Source organism: Molothrus ater, chromosome 3, assembly GCF_012460135.2.
Source record: "Molothrus ater isolate BHLD 08-10-18 breed brown headed cowbird chromosome 3, BPBGC_Mater_1.1, whole genome shotgun sequence".
In the NCBI taxonomy this organism is placed as follows: Eukaryota; Metazoa; Chordata; class Aves; order Passeriformes; family Icteridae; genus Molothrus; species Molothrus ater.
The window spans coordinates 67,265,371-67,286,185 of record NC_050480.2 but is presented as its reverse complement, the minus strand read 5'-3'; the positions used below and the strand labels follow the sequence as shown (position 1 = coordinate 67,286,185).

The window sequence follows — 20,815 nt, the reverse complement described above, 5'->3', positions numbered from 1 at the left end:
ATGGCCTCTGTAACCACTGGGAACCCAGCTCACTGGTCTGAGGATATTCACCCTCAAAACCAATAATAAAATATTCCTGAAGCAAAAGCCCTAAATTTTCTGTTCCATTTTTGGGTAGTAGTTGGGAGCAGAAAAAGCTGAGCAAGCACACTGGTTTTGGTGCCTGAGACAACGATGGCATTTGAAGGCAACTGGATTTAAGGATCCATGCCTGAACCAGAGAGACTGCAGAGGGATACTGTTCATGCTTGCTTCTCAAGCATGAGCAGTGGGCTTTGGAGTGAGGAAAAGAAGGGTCTATATATCACTCCCCTGTGAAGGGGGTATCTGTAAGCTTGGAGTTGGAAAGGGAATCAGTCCTTGGAGCATATTACCTGAGAGCTGCAGGGAAGGGAAAAGGGGATGTGTTCGGGAGAAGGCAAGCAGAAGAGGAATGGGGCTGAAAGTATGAGCAGAGCTGACGAGGCTGGTGAAAGGAGAGGCAGTGGCTCCTGGAGCCACACTGTGTTGTTCCCTTACCACCCAAAACTGGACTCTAGAGGCAAGTGGAGAGTCCGTGATGGGGTCCCAGCTACTGAAGAGTTCCTGTGCCTGTGTATCCAGAGGTTGCAGTTCTTTATCCAGAGTAAGCCAAGTCTGCTGCAGTGTGTCAAAACCCTTTTTTCACCCTACTGAGAGTAGTAGGGATGCTGCTGATTAGTGCTTACAGATGTATCTTATTCTGGTGGTTCTTCCATCTGTCCATGCTTTCAAGATCTTTGGATTCCAGTTTTCATTTGTGTGTTTTCCAGATGAATTCTTATTAATTTTCAGTCTCTAGGGTGTTGTCCTTTATTTTTGCATTTCATAGTTTCCTGCTTTGCAGCTGGCCATGTTTTGAGTTGGTTCCAACAATAATTTGCTCAGCAACCATAAAACTTTCATTACTTTATTCTTTATTGCATTACTTTATACTTCAAAGAAAAGAAAGCTAAATGGCTTTGATTCCTTGTAGGTGATGATTGAAGGGACTAAGTTTTGCAAGTGATTTGTATCTATTTGGTGTGCAAGCCTACTGTGAGTTGAACCCTACCATTAACTTCCATCTACCTTCTATGGTTATAACACAGCTCACATTTGCAGCCCTTTGCCTTCTGTTTGCATCTTCCTGTTTCACTCTTGGTTGCTCTGCAGCAGCATATCTTCTGGAGGAACCTGTTCCTTGTTTGGGGATTTCTGCTGTAAACTGAAGTCCTGCAGGAGTCTCACAGGGAAGTGATGTTTTTGTATGATAAGGGAGTCACCTGAAACTGTGACTGTCACCTGAAACTGATTCTGCTTTCTATGCTTCATTTTTACTTGTGTAACACTAGTGCAAATGAGATCACAATGAGATTGTGAATTTAGTGCTGTGTTTGTATGTAAGTGCATTTAAAAATTCAGAGAAAAAACTTGAAATTTAAAATTGTCTCTAAGGCAAGCATTACTCTAAAATTACCTAGTTTAGGTAAATGAGTCTATATATAAAACATCTCTCTTAAAAGATATACATCCTCTCCTCATATTGTAGCAGAACATATCCACGAAGTCTAGAAGTGGAATAAACATTTTAATTTTTCATTGTTTGTAAGCTTACATAATTAGTATACTCTCTTCCCCCCATTTTATTTGAGGAATATATAAATGAGTTGAATGGAAAATTAAAAATATACAGTAAGATCTTTATACAGTATTTGCGATGTAAATCTATTATCTAGCTTTATTCTTTAACGTGCATTAGCAGTTCTTTTCCTGTGGAACAAAGGGTGACTAGATATGGAATGAGATTATGTAGAGGATCTATTTTGAAAGTAACATATTTAATATAATTTTAATTTATTTTATATTCTCATATTTTCATGTAAAAGACTGGCCACACATATACTATAAGAAATGGTAAAGCTCACTCTTGTGGTATGTTAAGAGAAGTGCAGAAGCAACAGCTTTTATTCTTCAGTGATTTTTGTTTGCATGTAAATATGAGAAGTGACCCCCCCTTCGTGCTTTCTGTAGATGTGGCTGTGATATTTTCATTCTTCTTGTCTTGCTGGACATAGTTTCTTTTGTTCTATTTTTCTTTCTGTGGTCTAAGAAACTTTTCAGAATTCATGCAGTGCACTATCAGGCTGCTGGACAGGTATTAATGCTTACAGCACCACTAACCAAAGCTGCTTTACTAAAACTGACTGGCTTTTCATCAATCATGAAGTTACGAATGCAGCCAATGAAGGAATTGCGTGTAGTCAGGCTTGATGTTAGCAGAGACTCTGGAAAAAGAAGATCAAAAAAATTAAATAAATAAAAGCTTAGAGCTCATTATGGGCAAAATAATCAGTTTGGTAGCAGAACTTTGCTACTAAGTGCAGCTCTTCTGAATCTTCTTTTAAAATGTTTGGCCTACTGCCAGTGTTCTAGAGGCCATTAAAGTATGGTTCGTTACCTACAGTTATGTGAAACTCTTGATACTATATTATCAATAGACACAATTTTGCATTTTTTGACAACTACCTTTTCTTTTAAGTAACAGAGTAGATGAGTCCCAGTGTCTGCTTTTAAAATTTAACATCACATGTATTGTAATCTGTGTCTGATTTGTTAGTTTGCCTTCAGTTGGCTGTATCTGCATGGCATTATTTAGTATTGTATCTTATTTGTTGTTGTGAAGTTCTGTGTAAGAGTTTCCTGTGCCAGGCTGATAATAGCATTATAGAGCCAGTGTATGGCATTGCTTTAGTATTCTATAATTAATGTAGAAATAGAAGGCTCTATTATGAAGCAGAACAGCATTTGCAATTACCCCTTTATATTACCTCTCTGGGAAGAGTTCTGTCCTAATAAAATTCCATTTTGGATTTAAAGAGTGAGCAGGCATCTGTGCATAGATTTTATTATTCCCTTTAGGCTCATTTTACCTCCTGGTAGTGTGGGATGGATGTGAACACCATGCACTCAAGCCAGTAATCCAAGATAAGCATTATAATGAATTTTGTAGTTAGAACTGTTAATGATTGACATGCAAGGCTCAGAGAAATAATGCTGCATGTTTTCACTGAGAAATGTATGAGAGTTGACTTAAAAATGGATCACGTAGTGTTGATTACAGTTTGTATATGAACCCCAACAGAGTAGCTCTGTCTGTTGAATAAGGGAAGGAAATGTATTAATTTTGGCCCATGCTACACAGATGGTCTGTGAGTCACAAATACACAGGAGCAGAAATCTGTCTAACAGAAACCCCTAGTAAGAAAAAGAATCTCCATGTTTTATCTTGTGTTCAAAGATGCTATTGCTTGAAGAAGAGGAAAGAAGCCTACCAGCAACTAAACCTTGGGACTCAGGTTACAGTGACAGCGAGTTTCCAATCCCATAAATAAATAAATCACTTCTTAAAGAAGAGTTAGCCCATATGGGAAGGAAAAACAGAAAAAAAGAAATTTTGTTTGTTGTTGGCTGACTTCTCTAGTGAATCCATACGTTGCCCTCCAGCAGCTGTGAATGTTTTCATTTCAATGAAGCAGCACATCTTTTTCTTTGATAACTTGAGGCAGAACATTTATGATCAGCTCTTGAGCCTTTGAATTTTACCAGGTTGTTCACATATTTTGTTCTTTTTTGAGATGAAAACTTAGTCTTTATGCTTTCTCTGGAAACAGGGCTGAAATCTCAGAACAATGTACCACAAAGATACCAAAAACCTACCTGGTACACCTCCAATAAACACTGGCTCCCTGTGGTCCATTGCCTTTGGATTTAGCGGCCCTACCACATGGTTGACTTCAGAGTCTACGTCCAGCTGCACCACATTTGCGTCTCTAATAACTGAAAGGAGAAGGAACAGAGATCAGCAAGAAGTGTGACATGAGTCTTTTATGACAGACAGGAGTTATCTCTTCGGTGTGAGTAGTTGATTTAGTGTTTGCTAGACTGAGTGTGAGCCATCAGTGACAATTTGTGAGTGGATTCTGGCACAGGGCAGGACCAATGGTAGATACAGTGGGAGCAAGGGTGCTTTTGAGTGGGGCTCTTGATCCCTGGTGGCAGTGTTTAGGCTCCAGGTTATGAGCATACAATAGCCTGTGGCTTAAAAAAACTGTTGCCCAATCACTCCCATTTGGGGATGTATTGGAATGCAGTGAGACTTCTCCCTTGCTTGAGTGCTTGGATTTCCTTCAGAAGGGAAACAGAATGCTTGTGGAAAGGCTGTAGGCTCAGATCACTTCTGCAGTGATAGTGGAAGACATTCTAAGTCCACATCTAGACCGGAAGATGAGGTAGTTCAGAGCACCCAGGAAATGCTTTTTGACTTTCAAAACCAGGAAAGAAGGATGACTCTCTGGCACAGAGGCAAAATCCCAGCTGCAGACATCTCTCTATCATGAGCAAAAAGGTTCCCCACATCTGTCTTGTTATTTGACTTTTAAGGGCAGCGTATACTTTTACCTACTGCATTCTATCAATTTATTTAACCTCTAATTGGGAAAGGAAGACTATAATCTGGTATATGAATTAGGAAAGGTAGCCAGAATTTCAGATGGGCTGCTTTCTGTTCTTTGAACAGGGAGCTTCCATCTTTGTTTGTTTTCCCTATCTTTGTAGGAACCTGTGGTTGTTTTCCCAGGAAGCCCTACAGTTCTATGTCTGAAGGATGACTAAGACTGTGTCTTTCACACAAACTTGGGTCTTGGCAGGTGAAAAAGAAGAAACTGAAAATGCTTCTGCATTGCCAGTGCTCTAGCCCATGGAGATGGATATCTGGGGAGCAAGAGACGGGCTTTGTTACCTTAAATACGGAACAATCACCTTTTACTGACCTGCAATTCTATGCCACCTGCCGTCGCAGAGACTCTGTTTCAATGTCACTGAAGTTGAAAAATCCCTGATTCCATTATTCAGTTTCACAGTAACCTAAGGGAAAAGAATGTAATCATCACTGTAAACCCCCTCCTTTTCTCTTTTTACTTTCTGTTGTAATAATGTTTTATTCCTCACTCAAAACATGTCAAGTAGCCAAGAGAAAGGAAAACATGGCTTCATTAAATTCTTCAAAATAAAGTACCTTTTAAATAATATTTAGGGTGGGTTGGTGTTTTTTTTTTTGGTTGGTTTTTTGTTTGTTTGTTTGTTTGTTTAATTGTTCAGATTCAATAGTTCGGAGACATTCCTAATTATCTCAAGGAAGAGTTCAAGAAAAGATTTAAAAATAAGAGCTAATTTCACTCATTTACTAGTACCTCTACTCTATAATTTCCTGTGTGATAAATTAGTGTTTAGAGGCATCAGATGATGTTTTTGGCATCTTGCTAGCCACTTAATAAGGAAAACAGTCATGAAAACCCAAGTATAAACAAGCAGAAAAGATATGAGTAAGGAATGCATAGCAAAATTAAGAATTACTTTGAAGTTACTTGTTCAAGCTTACAAGTAAATCTCTGGAAGAGCTAGAAGGTGAACATAATTCTGAATTTTGCAATTCTGTTTTAGTTAATGGATTAATATCTTTCATGGAAATGGTGCAGCAGCAGCAAACCAGTGTTGTGTCCCTGTTGTGGGACATGAGATTCCTGGTGGTGATTGCCAGAGAACTCCAAACTCTGAGCCCAGCCACTCAGGCTTTTCAAATGTTGAAGTTGTTCCTGATTATGCTGACTCTATGCTGACTGAAAATCACAGAATCATAGAATGGTTTGGATTGGAAGGGACCTTAAAAATCATGTTGTTCCAACCCCCCTGCCATGGACAGGAACATCTTTCATAAGATCGGATTGCTCAGTCACATCCAACCTGGCCTTCAACATTTAATGGGATGGGGCATCCACAGGTTTTCTGGGCAACCTGTTCCAGCCTCACCACCCTCACAGCAAAGAATTTCCTCCTAATATCTAATCTAAATTTACTGTCAGTTTGAAGCCATTCCTCCGGGTCCTGTCACTACATGCCCTTGTAAATGGTCTCTCACAAGGAAGCAACTTATAGTTAATTCTAGAGGGTTTTGATACAGTTGTAACCAAAAAATATTAATTTTTTTTTTCTAGAAGGGCACCAACAAACACAACTAAAATGATCCTCATGTTCTATTTTATCCACTCTTAGACAAAATGTATTGACTGAAGCAGATAAAGAATCACAGGAGAAAGTGACTCCTTAATAAATCACTCAGACAAGCTGTACTGATAGAGATGTATACATTTTAAAAATGAATTATAGTTGCTGATCTTATTCGTTCAGCAAAATGGTTTTCACAAAACAGGTCTTTTGTAATGCATTCAAAGAGGGCAGATAGTTAATGCTAAATACACACAGATCCTTACTAAGAAGTTACTGAACTGCTGCAATGACAAGCAGGGAAAAGCTGCTTTTCCAGGGTGAATTTTGTTTATGAATTGCATTTGCATTATACAGGAAGGGAGGTGTGAAGCAGTAAGTGAAGCAGCACCCTTTGTTAGACCAGTTGGTACAGTTGGGAAAACCAGACAAATTATTGGGCATGCAGAACTTTGGTTAGAACTTGACATAAGAAGTGCTATACTGGACTGGTTCTATACAGTCTCAGCTTTTAGGTGTGGCATGATATGCATCAGCACAATGTACTTAAGAATTTCTCTGTTAATTCCCTAGATACAGGGGTAAGATTGGGCTTCATCTTACCTAATCAGCTGTCAAAAGTTAGGTGCCTAACTGAAGCACCTGTTCTCTCTATAGCCAACACAGAAAAAGAAATTCTCTGAATAACAGCTCATTTAGTCACCTAATTAGACACCTGCTTTAGGATAGGATGAATCATCTTGTTAAACTGTTTACTCAGTCACTCTGCTGTAGGTGCTGCTCTTGGAGAAGAGGTGAGAGTGTTTCCTCAGATGTTGCATTTCTAACTGAGGTACAGCCAAACCCACTTAAAAACCCTTCCACTTTGATTGACAGGTGCATAGCAGCGATTGAAGAATGTCCACACTGCGTAGTCTCTTGACTGTGCCTTGAGTTTCTCCTCTTCAGGAAAGACCAAAAAACTGCCAAGATTTCCTATGCTCTAAATCTTTGCTTGTGTGGTTCACTTAAGACTGAAATTTATTGCTGTAGGTGTGCAATGCATAGCATGAAGACATCCAGATTTTATCAATAAACACAATAAAAAATAGCAACAACTGTCTGGTGTGTTAATTTCGAACCTCTCGCCTTCATTTGAAATCCAGAGCCTGTAGAAACCAGGCCAACAGACAATCAGAACTTTTCCTTTCCCTCACTCTTTCCATCACACATATATCTGATAAAGAAAGAAGAGACTGAGTGTAACTCAGACTTATCGTTTAAGAAATAAGAAAAAAAAATATTGATGGCTACTTGTAACCATGATACATTTTTAATGTGTGGGTGAATGAGCAGTGCTAAAGAGTTGGTGCTTTTGCTTCTTTTCAGCTCACAACAAAATATTTATGGCTTGTATTAGTAAAGTGATCTGAACTTGTCACAGGTGTTATTTTTAGTGTTTTAAAATAAATATTTGGCTAATCTAAGCTGTTATTATATTTAGGGGAGAAATAAGAATCAGTTAATGGCAAATTTGTAAGACAAAATCTGCATGTAGTGAAGCCCAAGTAAGTGGAAGAGAAACCAGCCAAGGCAGTGGAGGAGATGTGACCTTGTTTATACCTGTCCATTTCTCATGTGCATATTCAGGTACTCTCCATTCACGCTGTGACCATGCAGTAGGATTCCTGAGCTGCTTCGGGGACGTATTTCAAAAACAACTTCAAATTTCAGGCCTAAACTGAAGGATTCATCTGTGAAGTAAAAAGAATAACATTTTTTTTGTACCGAGTTAGTGATGAAATTGGACATTTATTCAAAGTCAAAGTAGAACATCAGAGGGTGGATTTCATTTGTTCTTCAAACTATTGAAATATGAGATAGCATGATGTGCTGTCAATGACCCATTTCAACTTTTGTTTTGATTGGACAACTAATAAAGGTTTATTTACTTTTCTCATTATTTAGAAAATGTATTTCAGTTTAAAAATGTTTCTTAGCAATAAAATGGACAACAGAAAGTAAATGATTTGTATTTTTGGCAGTTTCTTATTGGGCAATTTCCTAGACACTCAGACGTCATTATTGATTGAGTGGGAGTTCACTTGAGCTTTGATGATTCAATAGGAGAAACTCCCTTTTTCAAACTGGTGACAGGCCAGAGAGCAAATTAGAAACACTAGTTTGATTCTTCTTGGTGCTGCCAGTGAATAGGGTTTTGCAGTTTCCTTTCTTGTTCAAATCAGAGTCTATGTGACTGAAACACCCTCCTAAAACTCTTCCTGGGACACAGCAGGCCGAAATGACAGAAAAGCTATGTTCTGTCATGCTGTTCTGTATCAAGACACGCCGAAAGCCTTTCTGCAGGAGTTTTTATTTACATGTTAATGAAAAAAATAAGGGATGGCCATTTGATGGTGTACTTGGTTTTGGCCCTGTTGACTTCTATGCTAATTTTTAACATATTGTGGTCTGTTCCCTGATTAAAATTATTCCCTTATTAAAATGATTCTAATTATTTGAAACACATACATACGTACATGCAGATGTGTTTATTTAACAACATTTAAGTTTCACAGTGACATTGTGACCTGTCAACATCATCTGCTTAGCACAATAGTGATCTGTTTCTGATAATCCTTACAGCTCACAGCCTTGGAAATTACCACACTCTTTGGTGAAAAATGCCATTCTGAAGCTCACTGAATACCACAGTCCTATTTTGGGATACATTTGGTTAGGATTATATTACCAAGGACGACATATCCTCCTTCTGATGAAAAGTATGTTCCTGCTTCTGATGGGCCTTCAAAGCAAGGTGTTACACTAAATGTCTGTGAAGCTGAAGTAAGTGATCTTCCATTGAGCTGTAAATTGCTGAGACAACCACTAAAGCTGTAGACAGAGTTAATCTGAGGGGTAAAAAAAAACTTGATTAGTAAATAAACTGCTTGTGGAAGGAAATATATTCTTCTGTCCTTATTTTTACTTGTTAATAAGCTGTAAGGCTGTGATTGTCTGGCACATCAGTTTTGAACTAAAAAACAATTTCCAGAGAAGGTAAGCAGGAAAAATTATTCTCATAGCCTCCCATGTCTTTTTGATGACTTCAAGGTAATTCCAGCTTGTGTTTTTCTCAGTCCTCTGAACTGTGAGAAAAAAAACACAAGTAGGGCAAGGCAGTGCTATACATATACCTCATAGCCTCAAGGCAAGATGGGTCTACTTTTTCAGAGTAGTTTATCAATCTTGTTAGGCATATAACACTACAGATTACCTTGAAAGATAATATTATGTTCATTGTTGGTTCAACACTCCTTTCCGTATACTTCAGTACTGAGCTGTAGAACAGAATCCTGACCTCTAGGTATTGTCTTAAAACAGAGGTACGGTGAGAACATCAAAATGTCTCCAAAACTCATTCTGTATCTCAGACCTCTCATCTAATTTTGGATGTCACTAGGATTTTTCTGTTCCTTATGGACCATTGGTTTCCTAGCTGCTGCTGCAAGGCTGTGGAAGCCTTACCCAGCTACCACCAGCCCAGCCCAGTGGAATGCTCTATACATGAGCTGAGCTGTCTGCTCCTTAGCAGGATGAGGGCCAAGATCTTAATCAGATTTTGTCTGATCTCATCCCTATAGTTAGCTTTTGTTTTAACTTATACAGAGGAATGGGGTCTGTACATGGAGATCTGCTTTACCTGGATGTTTTTTACAGCTTTTCCGGGAGCTACACCTCCAATATAGAGTGGTTCAGTGACTTGCCAACTATTGACATTCCCATCAAAAGATTCTTCTAGTACTCTGAGACCATCGATTATCAAGCGACCAATATTTTTGCCTCTAATAAATATCACCTAGGAAGGGAAGAAAAAAATGTGGAAGATTACTTCCATCTGTTAAGGGATCACTACTGTGCATGAGAAGAAGATGAGACATTTGGGAAGAAAAGTGCATGAGCGATGCTCTACAAGCCTGTTTTGCTAACTGCCAGAATTCTTTGTTGGACAACCCTCATTTTTCACATTCATATGAAGGCTAGATAGTAAAACTGCTGCCTTTCTTACATTTTGGTGTACAAGGCAGAGGTAACTAAGGTGTCATAAGGTCTACTGAGATCTACCTATCACTGTTAGCATTTTCACAGTCATCATTAGTTTTATGGTATGGATTCATCCAACCTGCTTGAAACACTTAAATGCCCAAGTCAGTAGTTTAGTAGCTGTAGACTTTCTCTGTAGTTAATGAGGAGAGAGAGATACCTACAGAGGGAAATTCACCTTGACTCCTAAAATTGTCTTTTTATTTTCATAGACTACTGAGGCAGCCTAAGACAGCTGTGCTCCTTTCTTAGGCACTTCAAAGACATTTGCTGAACAAAATTATTCTAGTCTTTCCTTTAATAACTCATTTAACTCTTAATTGCCTTACTGCTCTGCTTGCTTCCTTCGTTTCTGTTCAGCTGTTGGTGTTGGGAGTTGCTGAATTTTTATAACTGACTCACTTTCCTGTCCCTAGTTAATGACTTAATAAAATGCTGCGTGGAAGATCTAAAAATATTTATGGAAGTTTCTCAACATATAGGCATGTTTATGAATACATGAATGAAAACTCCCTGAGCTGGTACATGAAAAATGCAGCCTTGACAGCATGTGCCATCATGATTGCTTGCTTTTACTTACATTGTGCCACAGACCATCATTGTATTTCTCTTGGCTCTTAATCCTTATCTTCTGGTAACCGGCATTAAACATAAAAATGAGTCGGCCATGAGCTACGAAAAGGGCCAGGAAGTTGGTCTCTTTTTGATCCGAAACGTAGCAAATCATTCCATGAGATGAGTGAGTTTTCAGACTGATAGAGAACTGAGCTCTGGCACATAAAAACACAATATTAATGTTAAAGCAGATACTTTTGATTTAAATCAAACATCAGGCAGAGGAAGACTGAGATTTTCCTTTCATCCAAAAGATATTCATATGCTTTATGGAAGTAGTGTTTCTAATAAACATTCTGTGCTGGTGTTTTGAGCAGAAGTCAAAGCTGGAGAAAAAGCTGCCTGGTGAAGAACATTTTTTCAAAAATTAAAACCTCTGGAGTGAGTAAGTTCAATGCAGACCACCAAAATCTGACAGTACATTTCCTTTTATGTTAAACAGCACGGCTGGGGGAATTTTTAAGTGTGATGTCATGGAGGCCTGATGTTTAATATTATTCCAGACTCGATCGAAGCTTCTCCTTCCTTGTAGTTCCTTGTGAAGTCCAGGACAGCTTAGGAAGTCGTACCATTGTTGGTTTGACACTGTCACAGTGAAAATTTCTTGAGTGATTGCTATTATTACTTATGGTCTAAAGCATGGCAAAGCTGTATTGGTGTAGGACAGTGCCAGAACTGATTCCTCCTTTTTCTGATGTCAGGTTTAACCCTAGTTTCCATTCTTCATATTGTCTAAAGCATCTTTACATTCCTAATGGCCTGTGTGTGTACATTCCACAGACACTCAGTCCCTTGCCAATATTGTTTTAAAATGACACAACTCATTACTTTTTAAAAATGAACATTACAAAAATGAAGCTTTAATAAAATTTGGCAATAAATATATGTTTTAGGAATGAAGGTGGGATGAAGGTATTAGAGTTTGGGTTTGCCTTCATATGGGTGCCATCAGAACTGCCCTAAGTTAAATGCATTGAATTAAAATGAACATAATGGCTTTCTAATTTAAATCAGGAAAGAGCACTCTTTTTTTCTGAGTTAGTGGTCTGGTATGCTTCCAGGAAGTGCTGTGTTGTTGAATTTATAGTCTTTAATGGAAAGTATTAAACCAAAATCCTTATTGGATTTTGAATATTGCATGAGATATTTTGTGGGAACATGAATATTAAATTTCAACAGTATCTGGACTCATTATTACTTAGATTTCTATTATGGCTTGAATTGGACCAGGTTTTCATAGCTTTGTGTCTTACTGCACTATGAAGATTAAATGACTGACAGAGTCCACTCAGCATGTTACTGCTTCCTTTCTGCTTTAATGCCTTTACTTCTTGTGTAAAGAGACTGATTATTGTGCATTGCTTGTATAGAACTAACATCCTCAAAAGCTTCACACAAACAGGCAAGGAGACACATTTTGTTAATATTCAATACAGATGAAGCTTCCATAAGAAGGATGTAAGTGGAAGCACCATCTATGTTTTTCTCTTACTCAACTGAAGCACCTTTTAATATAACCTAACAACAGGCTCAACACAAAATTTAGCCTCAGATATAAAGGAACAAAGCCAGGGTAACAGTAGAAATGTGTCCCTTAAAAAAAAAAAAAAAAAAAAATTGAAATACATATTTCTCCTGCCAAGCATATTTCATTTTTATTTCTAAAGTCACTTTACCTTTGACTGAAATCCTTTGGTATGTGATCAAATTCTTGCCGGCTGTTTGCTGTTCCTCCAAATTGATAGGCATGTTCAGTTGCCTTGGGATTCATGGGCAAGTGGCACTGAGGCTCTTTTTGCAAATTCACTTGATACAGCTTTTTGAGGCCAGATGAAGGCTGTGCAATCTTGTCTTTATCTCTTCCCACCTTCATAGAAAAAGAACTATTAACCAGAATTTTTAGCTAAGATTGGACATAATAAAATAACAGTATAATTTATATATAAACTAGTAATATATCGTTTCACTACATAAATACCAGGATTGTTTCCGAGTCAAATTTTCCTTGAACAGATCTTCTGTAAATGCTGATTTAGGACAGAACAAGGCAGAAACAAGACAGAACAAGGCAGAACAAGACAGAACAAAATACTTGTGTAGCTTACGTTATTACAATTAATTTTTTTGCAGTTTTCCTAATTAAATCTTTTTCTCTCTGCTTTTGGTGATACCAGCTATATTATAGGCATGAGAGGATATGCTTAGACTAAAAATTCCGCATGCTGGAGGAAGGTTTTTCCCCATTTATATTAATATGTACTAATTGTACCCAGTAGAGAGCCATACAGCAGCAGATGAGAACAGAAGCAAGGTTTTTGCCTTTAGAATACAGAAGAAATCAGAAAGGCTTGTTTCTGAAGTACTGTTTTGAAGAGGTCAGGTATTTTATTTTATAATTCTAGCAAAAGAGAAAGACGCAAGTATAGGCCAGATAGATTGTGTCAGGGCAATCATTTCCAGTGATGGAATATGTAAAGGAACAGGATCCTGTTCATATATGGGACATTGTCTTTGTGCATTTTAGATCCATAATTTGGAGAATTTTGGAAAACTCTAGAGTGGTAGTGGAGCAATTTGTAGCAGACCTTTTTATTACGGTTTCCTTTGGCTTTTGATGAATTTTTTCCTTTCTTATGGAGAAGAGCAACTGGAGGAGATTCAACAGGGCATCCATACAAAGATGCCTGAACTTTCTCAGAGTACTTCTGGAAATCCTCCACTTCAACCTCTTGATCCAACCTGTGTTTCAAAGAGATGACAAAAACAGCTTTTTTTCTCAAGTGTTAGAATTGTCTGCATAAAAATCTCAGAATTTTACATTTATAGTTCAGATTATACTTGAATGGGTTTAAACTATATTTAAATGTTATATTAAATTATATTTAAATTATATTTGAATGGTGCATTCTTGGACCATGGATGAAAGTACAGATTGATCAGTCAATGTATGGGTAATGAGGACAACCCATACTACATCTGCGTGTTGTATATATGCTGGCATAAACAGAGAATGTCAATCTGCAGCATCAAATTCAACTTTAAAATCTATATAAGAACATATCGTAAAGATCAACACATTCTGATCATTTTTACATGACCAAAGTCCTAACCTCCCCAGCTTCTGCAAGATGTCTTAATACAATTTTGTTTCAAAGGCAAACCTGAGAGCTACATAATATAAATGTAAATTACAGCTATGCAAATTATTCATTGCACCAGCAGCATTAGCAGGTGCAGTACTGAAAGCTTATTTCATCAAGTTATTCCCACCTTAACAATATCTTAACCTAACAGATCTGTGCCAACAGATTCCATGGCAAATAAGGTAAGAATCTTATTCACACATGCTGTCTAGCCTCACAAAATGAGAGAGGAATTTTTATTGTGACAATAAATCACTTTTCATGAGCTACTATTCAAGCTGTCAGGCAGGGCAGTGACTGCCTGTTAATGTGTTTGGGAGGATGTTACTCACCTAGTGAAGTAGGCATTGCTTATGCAGCCAGTGAAGTTGGCTTGCTGTGTTCTGAGGGGAGAGCCACCAAAATAAAACTTCTTGATGCTGTCTGGGCTTTTCCCTGCTCTGTCCTTTGCTGGGTTCTTCTTGCTCTGTTTCTTGTCATCAACAGTCAGCTCATACCTGCAAAGGCAAAGCATCCATTTTGCAGGCTAGCTTTGGAAACGTTGGTGCCAGTGGTCAGACAGCACAGTGCACCCGAAACAGCTCCACTCAGTGCATACACACTCAGCGCTACTGCTCAGAGGCATGAGAGGACCTTGATTTCAGCTGTGCAGGGCAGTGCATCAGTGCATTGGCAAAACTGTGTACACAGGCCTATGGATTTAATATTACCCTGCAGTTAATTGTGAAGTCCAAAATTGTACAGTGAAGAAAGACAGACTAGGGGGTTGCTGATGAAGGGATGGAGCCACCTTTTGGGTAAAATAAGATCCAAGCACATGCTAATTGTTTATGGCCCTATCCCTTTTTCTTTCTCTTTCATCACAGTGCAGTGGTGTTTGAGCTTATACACTGCTTTTTACCTAATCTGATTTTGCAACCCACTAATTGTTGCAGAAGTCAGGAATGATTCTCTGGCTTTATAAGAAACTAAGTATACTAAAGCATCAGACATTGATTTTGTTTTGCAAACTCAGGGAGACAGGACAATCCCTGAGGTTATTCCAAAGCACCTTTTTACACCTTCAGCTTTTCAAACTGTGATTCTTGGATGTCAGAAGTCATAGGTACAAACCTTGATTTCCATTAGGAAAGTAAGAATACTTGTATCTAATAGATAAGATTCTTAAAGAAAGTTTCTTTGATTATGTGACCTTCTAAAAAAAATTAAACATATGAACAATAGTAAAACATACCAATAAACCAAAGCGTTCAAGAGCTACAAGGAGCACAGTGAGAGACTTATTCCCTACTGCTCTATTTAGTCACATTTGTGGCTGCCAGTGCTAAAAATATTTTTAACATGTTTCACTGTGTGCATCCCAGATGAATGCTTTATGTGAAGATGCCTCAATTACTTTAGGGTAAACTGGGAATTGTTTTAACAAATTAAAAGAATCAATCCTGTTAAAAAATTAATCTCATGCTAGCCTTAAATGTTATTAAACTGTTTTCTTACCTGAGAACAAAAAAGGACTAAGCTTTCAGAAAAACTATTTGCATTTTAAAAAAAATTCTCATCATCTTGAGCTCAGGCCCGAGTTGGTCAGTTTTCAATCACATTTTAAAATCAGTCACTTAAAAAAAGCCCCGCTCAAGTATTTAAAAGTGAGTGCTAAATGATAATGTGCTTTACAAGAAATATTTATGCTCTAAAGGTAGAGAATAAAAGATGCTGTACAGCTTTACCTTTCTGGGGTGACAGAAGTAATGATGAAATGGGTTTTTCCATCATTGTAATTTCGGTCTGCTGACTGAATTTTGGTTCCACTTGCATTTAAAACCACGGCACCTCTCTCCATAGAGATGGATAATACATCTGACTGAAATACAGACAAAAACACCTTCATAAGCAAGCATTACACAGAAAAATTAACAGTTCTGTGAATTTTCCTATTGTATTTATTATCCTTCTGTGTTCCACATTTGTGCTTCATTTGCAAAAAGATATACTCTGAGAAGCAAAACAAGAGATGACATCATTAGAATTTATATTGCCAGTTTTAAAGTCTGAATTCTGGGAATTCTGCTGCTGATTATGTCTCATGTACCTGTCACATGAGCTCCTTCCATGTAGCACAAATGTATGATGTTTGCATTTCATTCGTGTTTCTGGTACCGTATTGAGCAGCTGCTACTGCGAGATTCGTGCTGTCATAAGACCAAGACGTGTTTTTCTTTTTCTAATTCCCTCTGATCAGACCCGTTCAATCACTCAAAATTATCTCAGAGATAAGATGTGCTATCTGGGTCAGGGGATCACTGTGCCACTAGCAGAATACTCCCAGTTCCATTAGAGCAAGCCTTGCCACTGTTCACTGGTAGGAATCATTCTGCCTCCTTTGCCAAGCGCTAAATAGCTGAACTTCTGCTTGTTTAGTAGGGCACTTGGCACCTCAGGATTAGAGCTGTTGAGTTAAAAACCTGAAGTGGTGTGTGCGAGGCCTCATTTATGCAAACGGCGTGGGGAACTGACACGGTTACTGATTTCAATTGAAGGTAATTCTCCAGGCTGCGACACAGGAAAGTTTAGAAGTGGTTATGGGTGCCACGCAGCCTCCTCTGCTGCACTGCTGATGATATTCGGCAAGCATAGCAGAACAGACATTTGGGGGTGGTTGCAAATGTTCTGTCATCTGAGCTCATGCTCGCTGCAGATGTCAGTCTGAGCCTGCAGCATCTTGGGATCGCTTTGTCTCACACAACATTTTGTGAGTGCAAGTCCATATTTCTGCCCAGGTCACACTTCTCAGGGGGTATTTAGAGCAGCCTGGCTTCCCAGAGCTGCAAGGAGCCATTCTCAAGTGTAGCTTTTCCCAGTCACACATGGAGGTCTGAGTGCCATCTGGGAACATAGGCAGTTTTGTGACTGATTTCTGTCAGCTCAGCAATGCTCAAAATGCCGTGCCACTAATTCAAACAAACTTTGCTTCTCGGTGATTGTCTGGATGGCAAATGTCAGGTCCTTAATATTATTTGTACTTTGGTAGCACCTGCAGGTGCAAATAGGGATTGCAGTGCTGCTGAGCACAGCAAGGTGCTCTGTGCATTTCTGCCCTGAGGACTTCAGCGAACACAAGTAGATGCATGTTAATTCTAGGCATATGATCCGGTTCTCTTCTCAGCATCAAAATAACACCAACACATTACTGGTTTTCATCTATAGATCATATGCAAACTGTAAAAATGAGGTCACCAGTGAATGCTTCTATATTGCAGACTGCTTTATCTTGAAACCATAAAGTGAGAAATTGTATTATTCCCCTAGTATTCTCCTGGGGAAAAAATGAAAAGGTAAAATAAAACAAACAGTAAAAAAAATAGATACTTACTCCTTCAGAATAGTAAAACAACAGCCCACTGGGCTGCAAGGTCCGGAAATTAAAGCCTCCTTCAAACTCAGTAAAGAGGGACACTTTTTGGCTTGATGCAATGAAGCTCTCACCATTGAAATATGCATTGCGGGACATCTGTGTATTAAATAAAATGAAATTAGAAGTACAGCACAAAAAACATTCCAATAATACAAAGAATGGGGCTTTTTCTTTTCTTTCTTTTTTTTTTTTTTTAACATTTGCAGCCAGTTCAGTTCTAAAAACAAATTTTTCCTGCATATCTTACCCTAATTTATACAGGCTTTCTCTCCCATCATGGGAAAATCTTGAGAAAGTGTAGCAATTTTAGACTAAGTCAAATTATTCCCAACTTCGTGGGATCTTGGCCCTATCCTAAGTCTGCTGACGTTAAAGAGCATGAAAAGCAGAGGTGTTCATTCCCCTGAGCTGCATGGCACTGAATCACAGTTCCAACATGTGGCATGCTACTTTGTGTGCTGTGCTGGGTACTGGGGTAGGGTGGAGGGTATTGGACATGGTGGTCTGTAACCCTCTGAGTCTCAGGAGCAATGCTAGGTCCAAGGCAGGACAAATTGCAGAGAGCTTCCACATTGACAGAGGGTGAGGCGGTGTGATGAGTTCTACAAGCAATCCTTCCTCTTCACAGGTTTGCAGCATGGCTTTTGATAGACATGGCCACAGGATGAAGACCCCAAACACTATCTGGATTTGCCAGCCTTGCATTGTACTGGACAAATGGTGAATGATAGAAGGGACCAGAATCTAAATGGCAATTTTCTCAGAGCTAATGCTGGTGCAGTTTGTGTGTGTGTATCACAGAGGAAGAGCTGATCTGGCTTAAAGGGAGAACCCATTTGATGGGTGAATTTTTTGCTGTCTTTTCCATTTCACACATCTGTATTAGGATGCACGTAAGGATGATTCTTCTCGTATCTTTAAGAAAAAAATGAATTACATTGGAATATTTCCATTCAGAATACAGTACATAATTTATTTCAGATTGAGTTTTCACATTGCAATTTCACATATGAGAAGAATTTTAAGTGAAATACCTTGTGCTATAGTTCAGAATGAAAATTGGGTATTACGTCAGCAGACTTAACAGACACACACAAACTCCCCACATCTGCTAGTCAATGAGTGCTTGGTGGAAGACTGTCTTTCCATTGTTTGGAGTAAAACTCAAGCTGCCAGCTATATCCATTGCCAAAATTGCTGTTATGTCACAAATGGTGTTATGCTTACCAGTGAATCCTCTGGGCACCCATAGCTGATTCCCAGGGTTCCTGGTTCTTCCAACAAGTTGAAATCCTTCTTTTGGAACTGGAAACCCTTCATGCAGCCTTTAAAGCCGATACTTCCTGCCAGATGTGAACTAATGCTGTTGGACAACAATACCAAACAAACTGCAGTTAGATAGCTCTTGCTTTTCTGAACAGGATTTTGTTGCCAAGATGTTCTAAAAAAGTTCTGGAAGAACTTCAGTCATTTGCCTCACTAGTGCCCAACTCCTGCATCTTTGTGTAAAACAGCTAATGAGCCACATTCTATGTTTTGAAAAGTCAAGCTGCACCAATTGTAGAAAATATAATGTATTTATAACTACTTACAGTAAAAATAAATGGATTCTTGTCTTAATTTTTTTAGCTTTGAAGAGAAGTTCCAATTTAGGTTTCCTGTCTTGATTTTACTAGCAAGCTCAATTCTTGCCTTTGCAAGCAAATGTGTGTGGAGGAATAGAATGTAAGAAGATAAAGATAGTGCAGAAGGTAGTCTCACACCTGAGGAGTTGCAGCTGTACTAATCACCAAAGATTAGGAACAGGCCTGCCCTTAACAGGCCACAGCTGTGTCCAGTACTAAGAGGAGTGCTACAAAAGAATGGGTCAGCTGGTTGAGGAGAGTTGTTGGAGTTTGTTGGCTGTGCTGTGAAGAAGAAGGAGTCAGTGCTGTGATGAGCTGCCCATGAGAAATCACCCGGAAGGTATGGGACTTTTGCAATAAGATGACAAAAATTGGGTCTCTATTTCTTATGAAAAATACTAACAGAGGTCAGGTCATGCTTGGTGATGTATGGGTTTACATAATTTAAATGAGAGCAGTGGGTGGGCTTCCAGGACCTTTTTTTAATGTCAGATTTGAGGTAGACAGCACAGCAGTGTATCCCAATTGCTCCTACTCGTTACTCTCAGTTTTTCAACTCCACACCTTACCAAGATACCAGCACAACATTACAGCACAGGCTGGTTATAATTGAGTTTATCCTTACAATTCTCAAGGTGCATGAAGAAGTAATTTGCATAAAATCACAGTGAGTCTGTGATAGGGGCAAGGAAATTACATGGGAGCTGCTGCGTACCAGTCCAGGAGATAACCTGGGAGCAAATACACTGAAGGAGTGGGTGTGAAATACCAGAGTTCTGACCTGGCTGCCTGGAAGCAGTCTTTGTCCTTTAAGCAAGATGTAGCTTAGCAGTGGGACTCTTCACCTCACGTGACACGATACTGTTGACCTCTACTACCTGCACTTGCTGTCTGTGAGTTATGCCATTATAAGGCAGATATTGGAAACATGGTAGAAGAATTCGAGGTCTGGAAATGCCTAATTTTTTGCATTGGCAAAACCAGACCATCAGGGCAAGTAGTGCAGATGTACATGGCTGAAACACAGTGAGAGAAGGAGTGCTGTAGGGGCCTAATTTGCTCTGCAGTGAAATCAGCAGGAGGGCAAAACCATCAGGAGGGCTTCTGTCATCCTTACTGGGATTTGGACCAAATTGTGGGGTATCAATTAACCACTATAATCTTTACTCTGATTGACCCTGAGGCTGGCTGTATATGACAAATCTGCCTTTCTGTTAAATGCCGCAACATTTTCTATAAACAAGCTATAGAAGAAAGGCTTTCACTTAAAGAAAGGCTTCTGAGTTAATTTCTTAATTCAGTTAAGGTCCCAGTGCTCCTACCTATCCTTAGCTTTCTGATTTATGCAGTGAGTGAGGTGGGAGCAAAATAATGGATGGTAGTACTTCCAGATTCATTTATTTGGAGAAAAAAGGCAATTGACAGAGAGAGATGCATTTGAAGAGAGTGAAAGTTACGCTGCTTAAGAAGAATATTAGATTGCTGTAAGACTAGAGCTAGTTTCCCCATGCTACTGCTGCCCTGCAAAGTCAGTTAAATGTGAGTCTGTCTGCAAAGAGGAAGCATAATTATCAGTAGTAGATAGTATCCTACTAATCATGTACTGCTCTCTCTACTGCTGCTACTAACTTATGCTCCTGATAAAAATAGAATGATGCCACCATGTTTGGTCCATACTTTTTGCTGTCTACTCTTGTAAAGAGAATGAAAGTTATATCAGAGACAAAGTTGCACCTCTGCTTAAATAATATCTGTATATATTTTTAACATTATAGTTGATAATATTTTTACAATGCCTATGGTATTTTTTATCTGATACTGCCTATTAATTGAGATGCTATTTTTCCTGCTTTGACAGTACCTTCCAGGTGTTTTTC

At 38.7% G+C, this 20,815-nt stretch overlaps 1 protein-coding gene across 1 annotated transcript in view; it reads right to left on the bottom strand.

Annotated features, from left to right (window-relative positions):
* Positions 1-1,569: 1,569 nt before the first annotated feature.
* The window catches only part of LAMA4 (laminin subunit alpha 4), a 97,006-nt gene continuing 77,760 nt past the window's right edge, over positions 1,570-20,815 (bottom strand). Inside the window, exons 26-38 of the mRNA XM_036380289.2 lie at positions 18,541-18,676; positions 17,272-17,409; positions 15,629-15,762; positions 14,234-14,398; positions 13,344-13,497; positions 12,435-12,625; positions 10,724-10,913; positions 9,743-9,898; positions 8,792-8,951; positions 7,663-7,793; positions 4,830-4,923; positions 3,718-3,837; positions 1,570-2,285 (exon numbers count right to left, since the gene is read on the bottom strand). Coding sequence (XP_036236182.1) covers positions 2,140-2,285; positions 3,718-3,837; positions 4,830-4,923; positions 7,663-7,793; positions 8,792-8,951; positions 9,743-9,898; positions 10,724-10,913; positions 12,435-12,625; positions 13,344-13,497; positions 14,234-14,398; positions 15,629-15,762; positions 17,272-17,409; positions 18,541-18,676 — 1,915 coding nt within the window. The 3' untranslated portion in view covers positions 1,570-2,139. The remainder of the gene's footprint in view (positions 2,286-3,717; positions 3,838-4,829; positions 4,924-7,662; positions 7,794-8,791; positions 8,952-9,742; positions 9,899-10,723; positions 10,914-12,434; positions 12,626-13,343; positions 13,498-14,233; positions 14,399-15,628; positions 15,763-17,271; positions 17,410-18,540; positions 18,677-20,815) is intronic.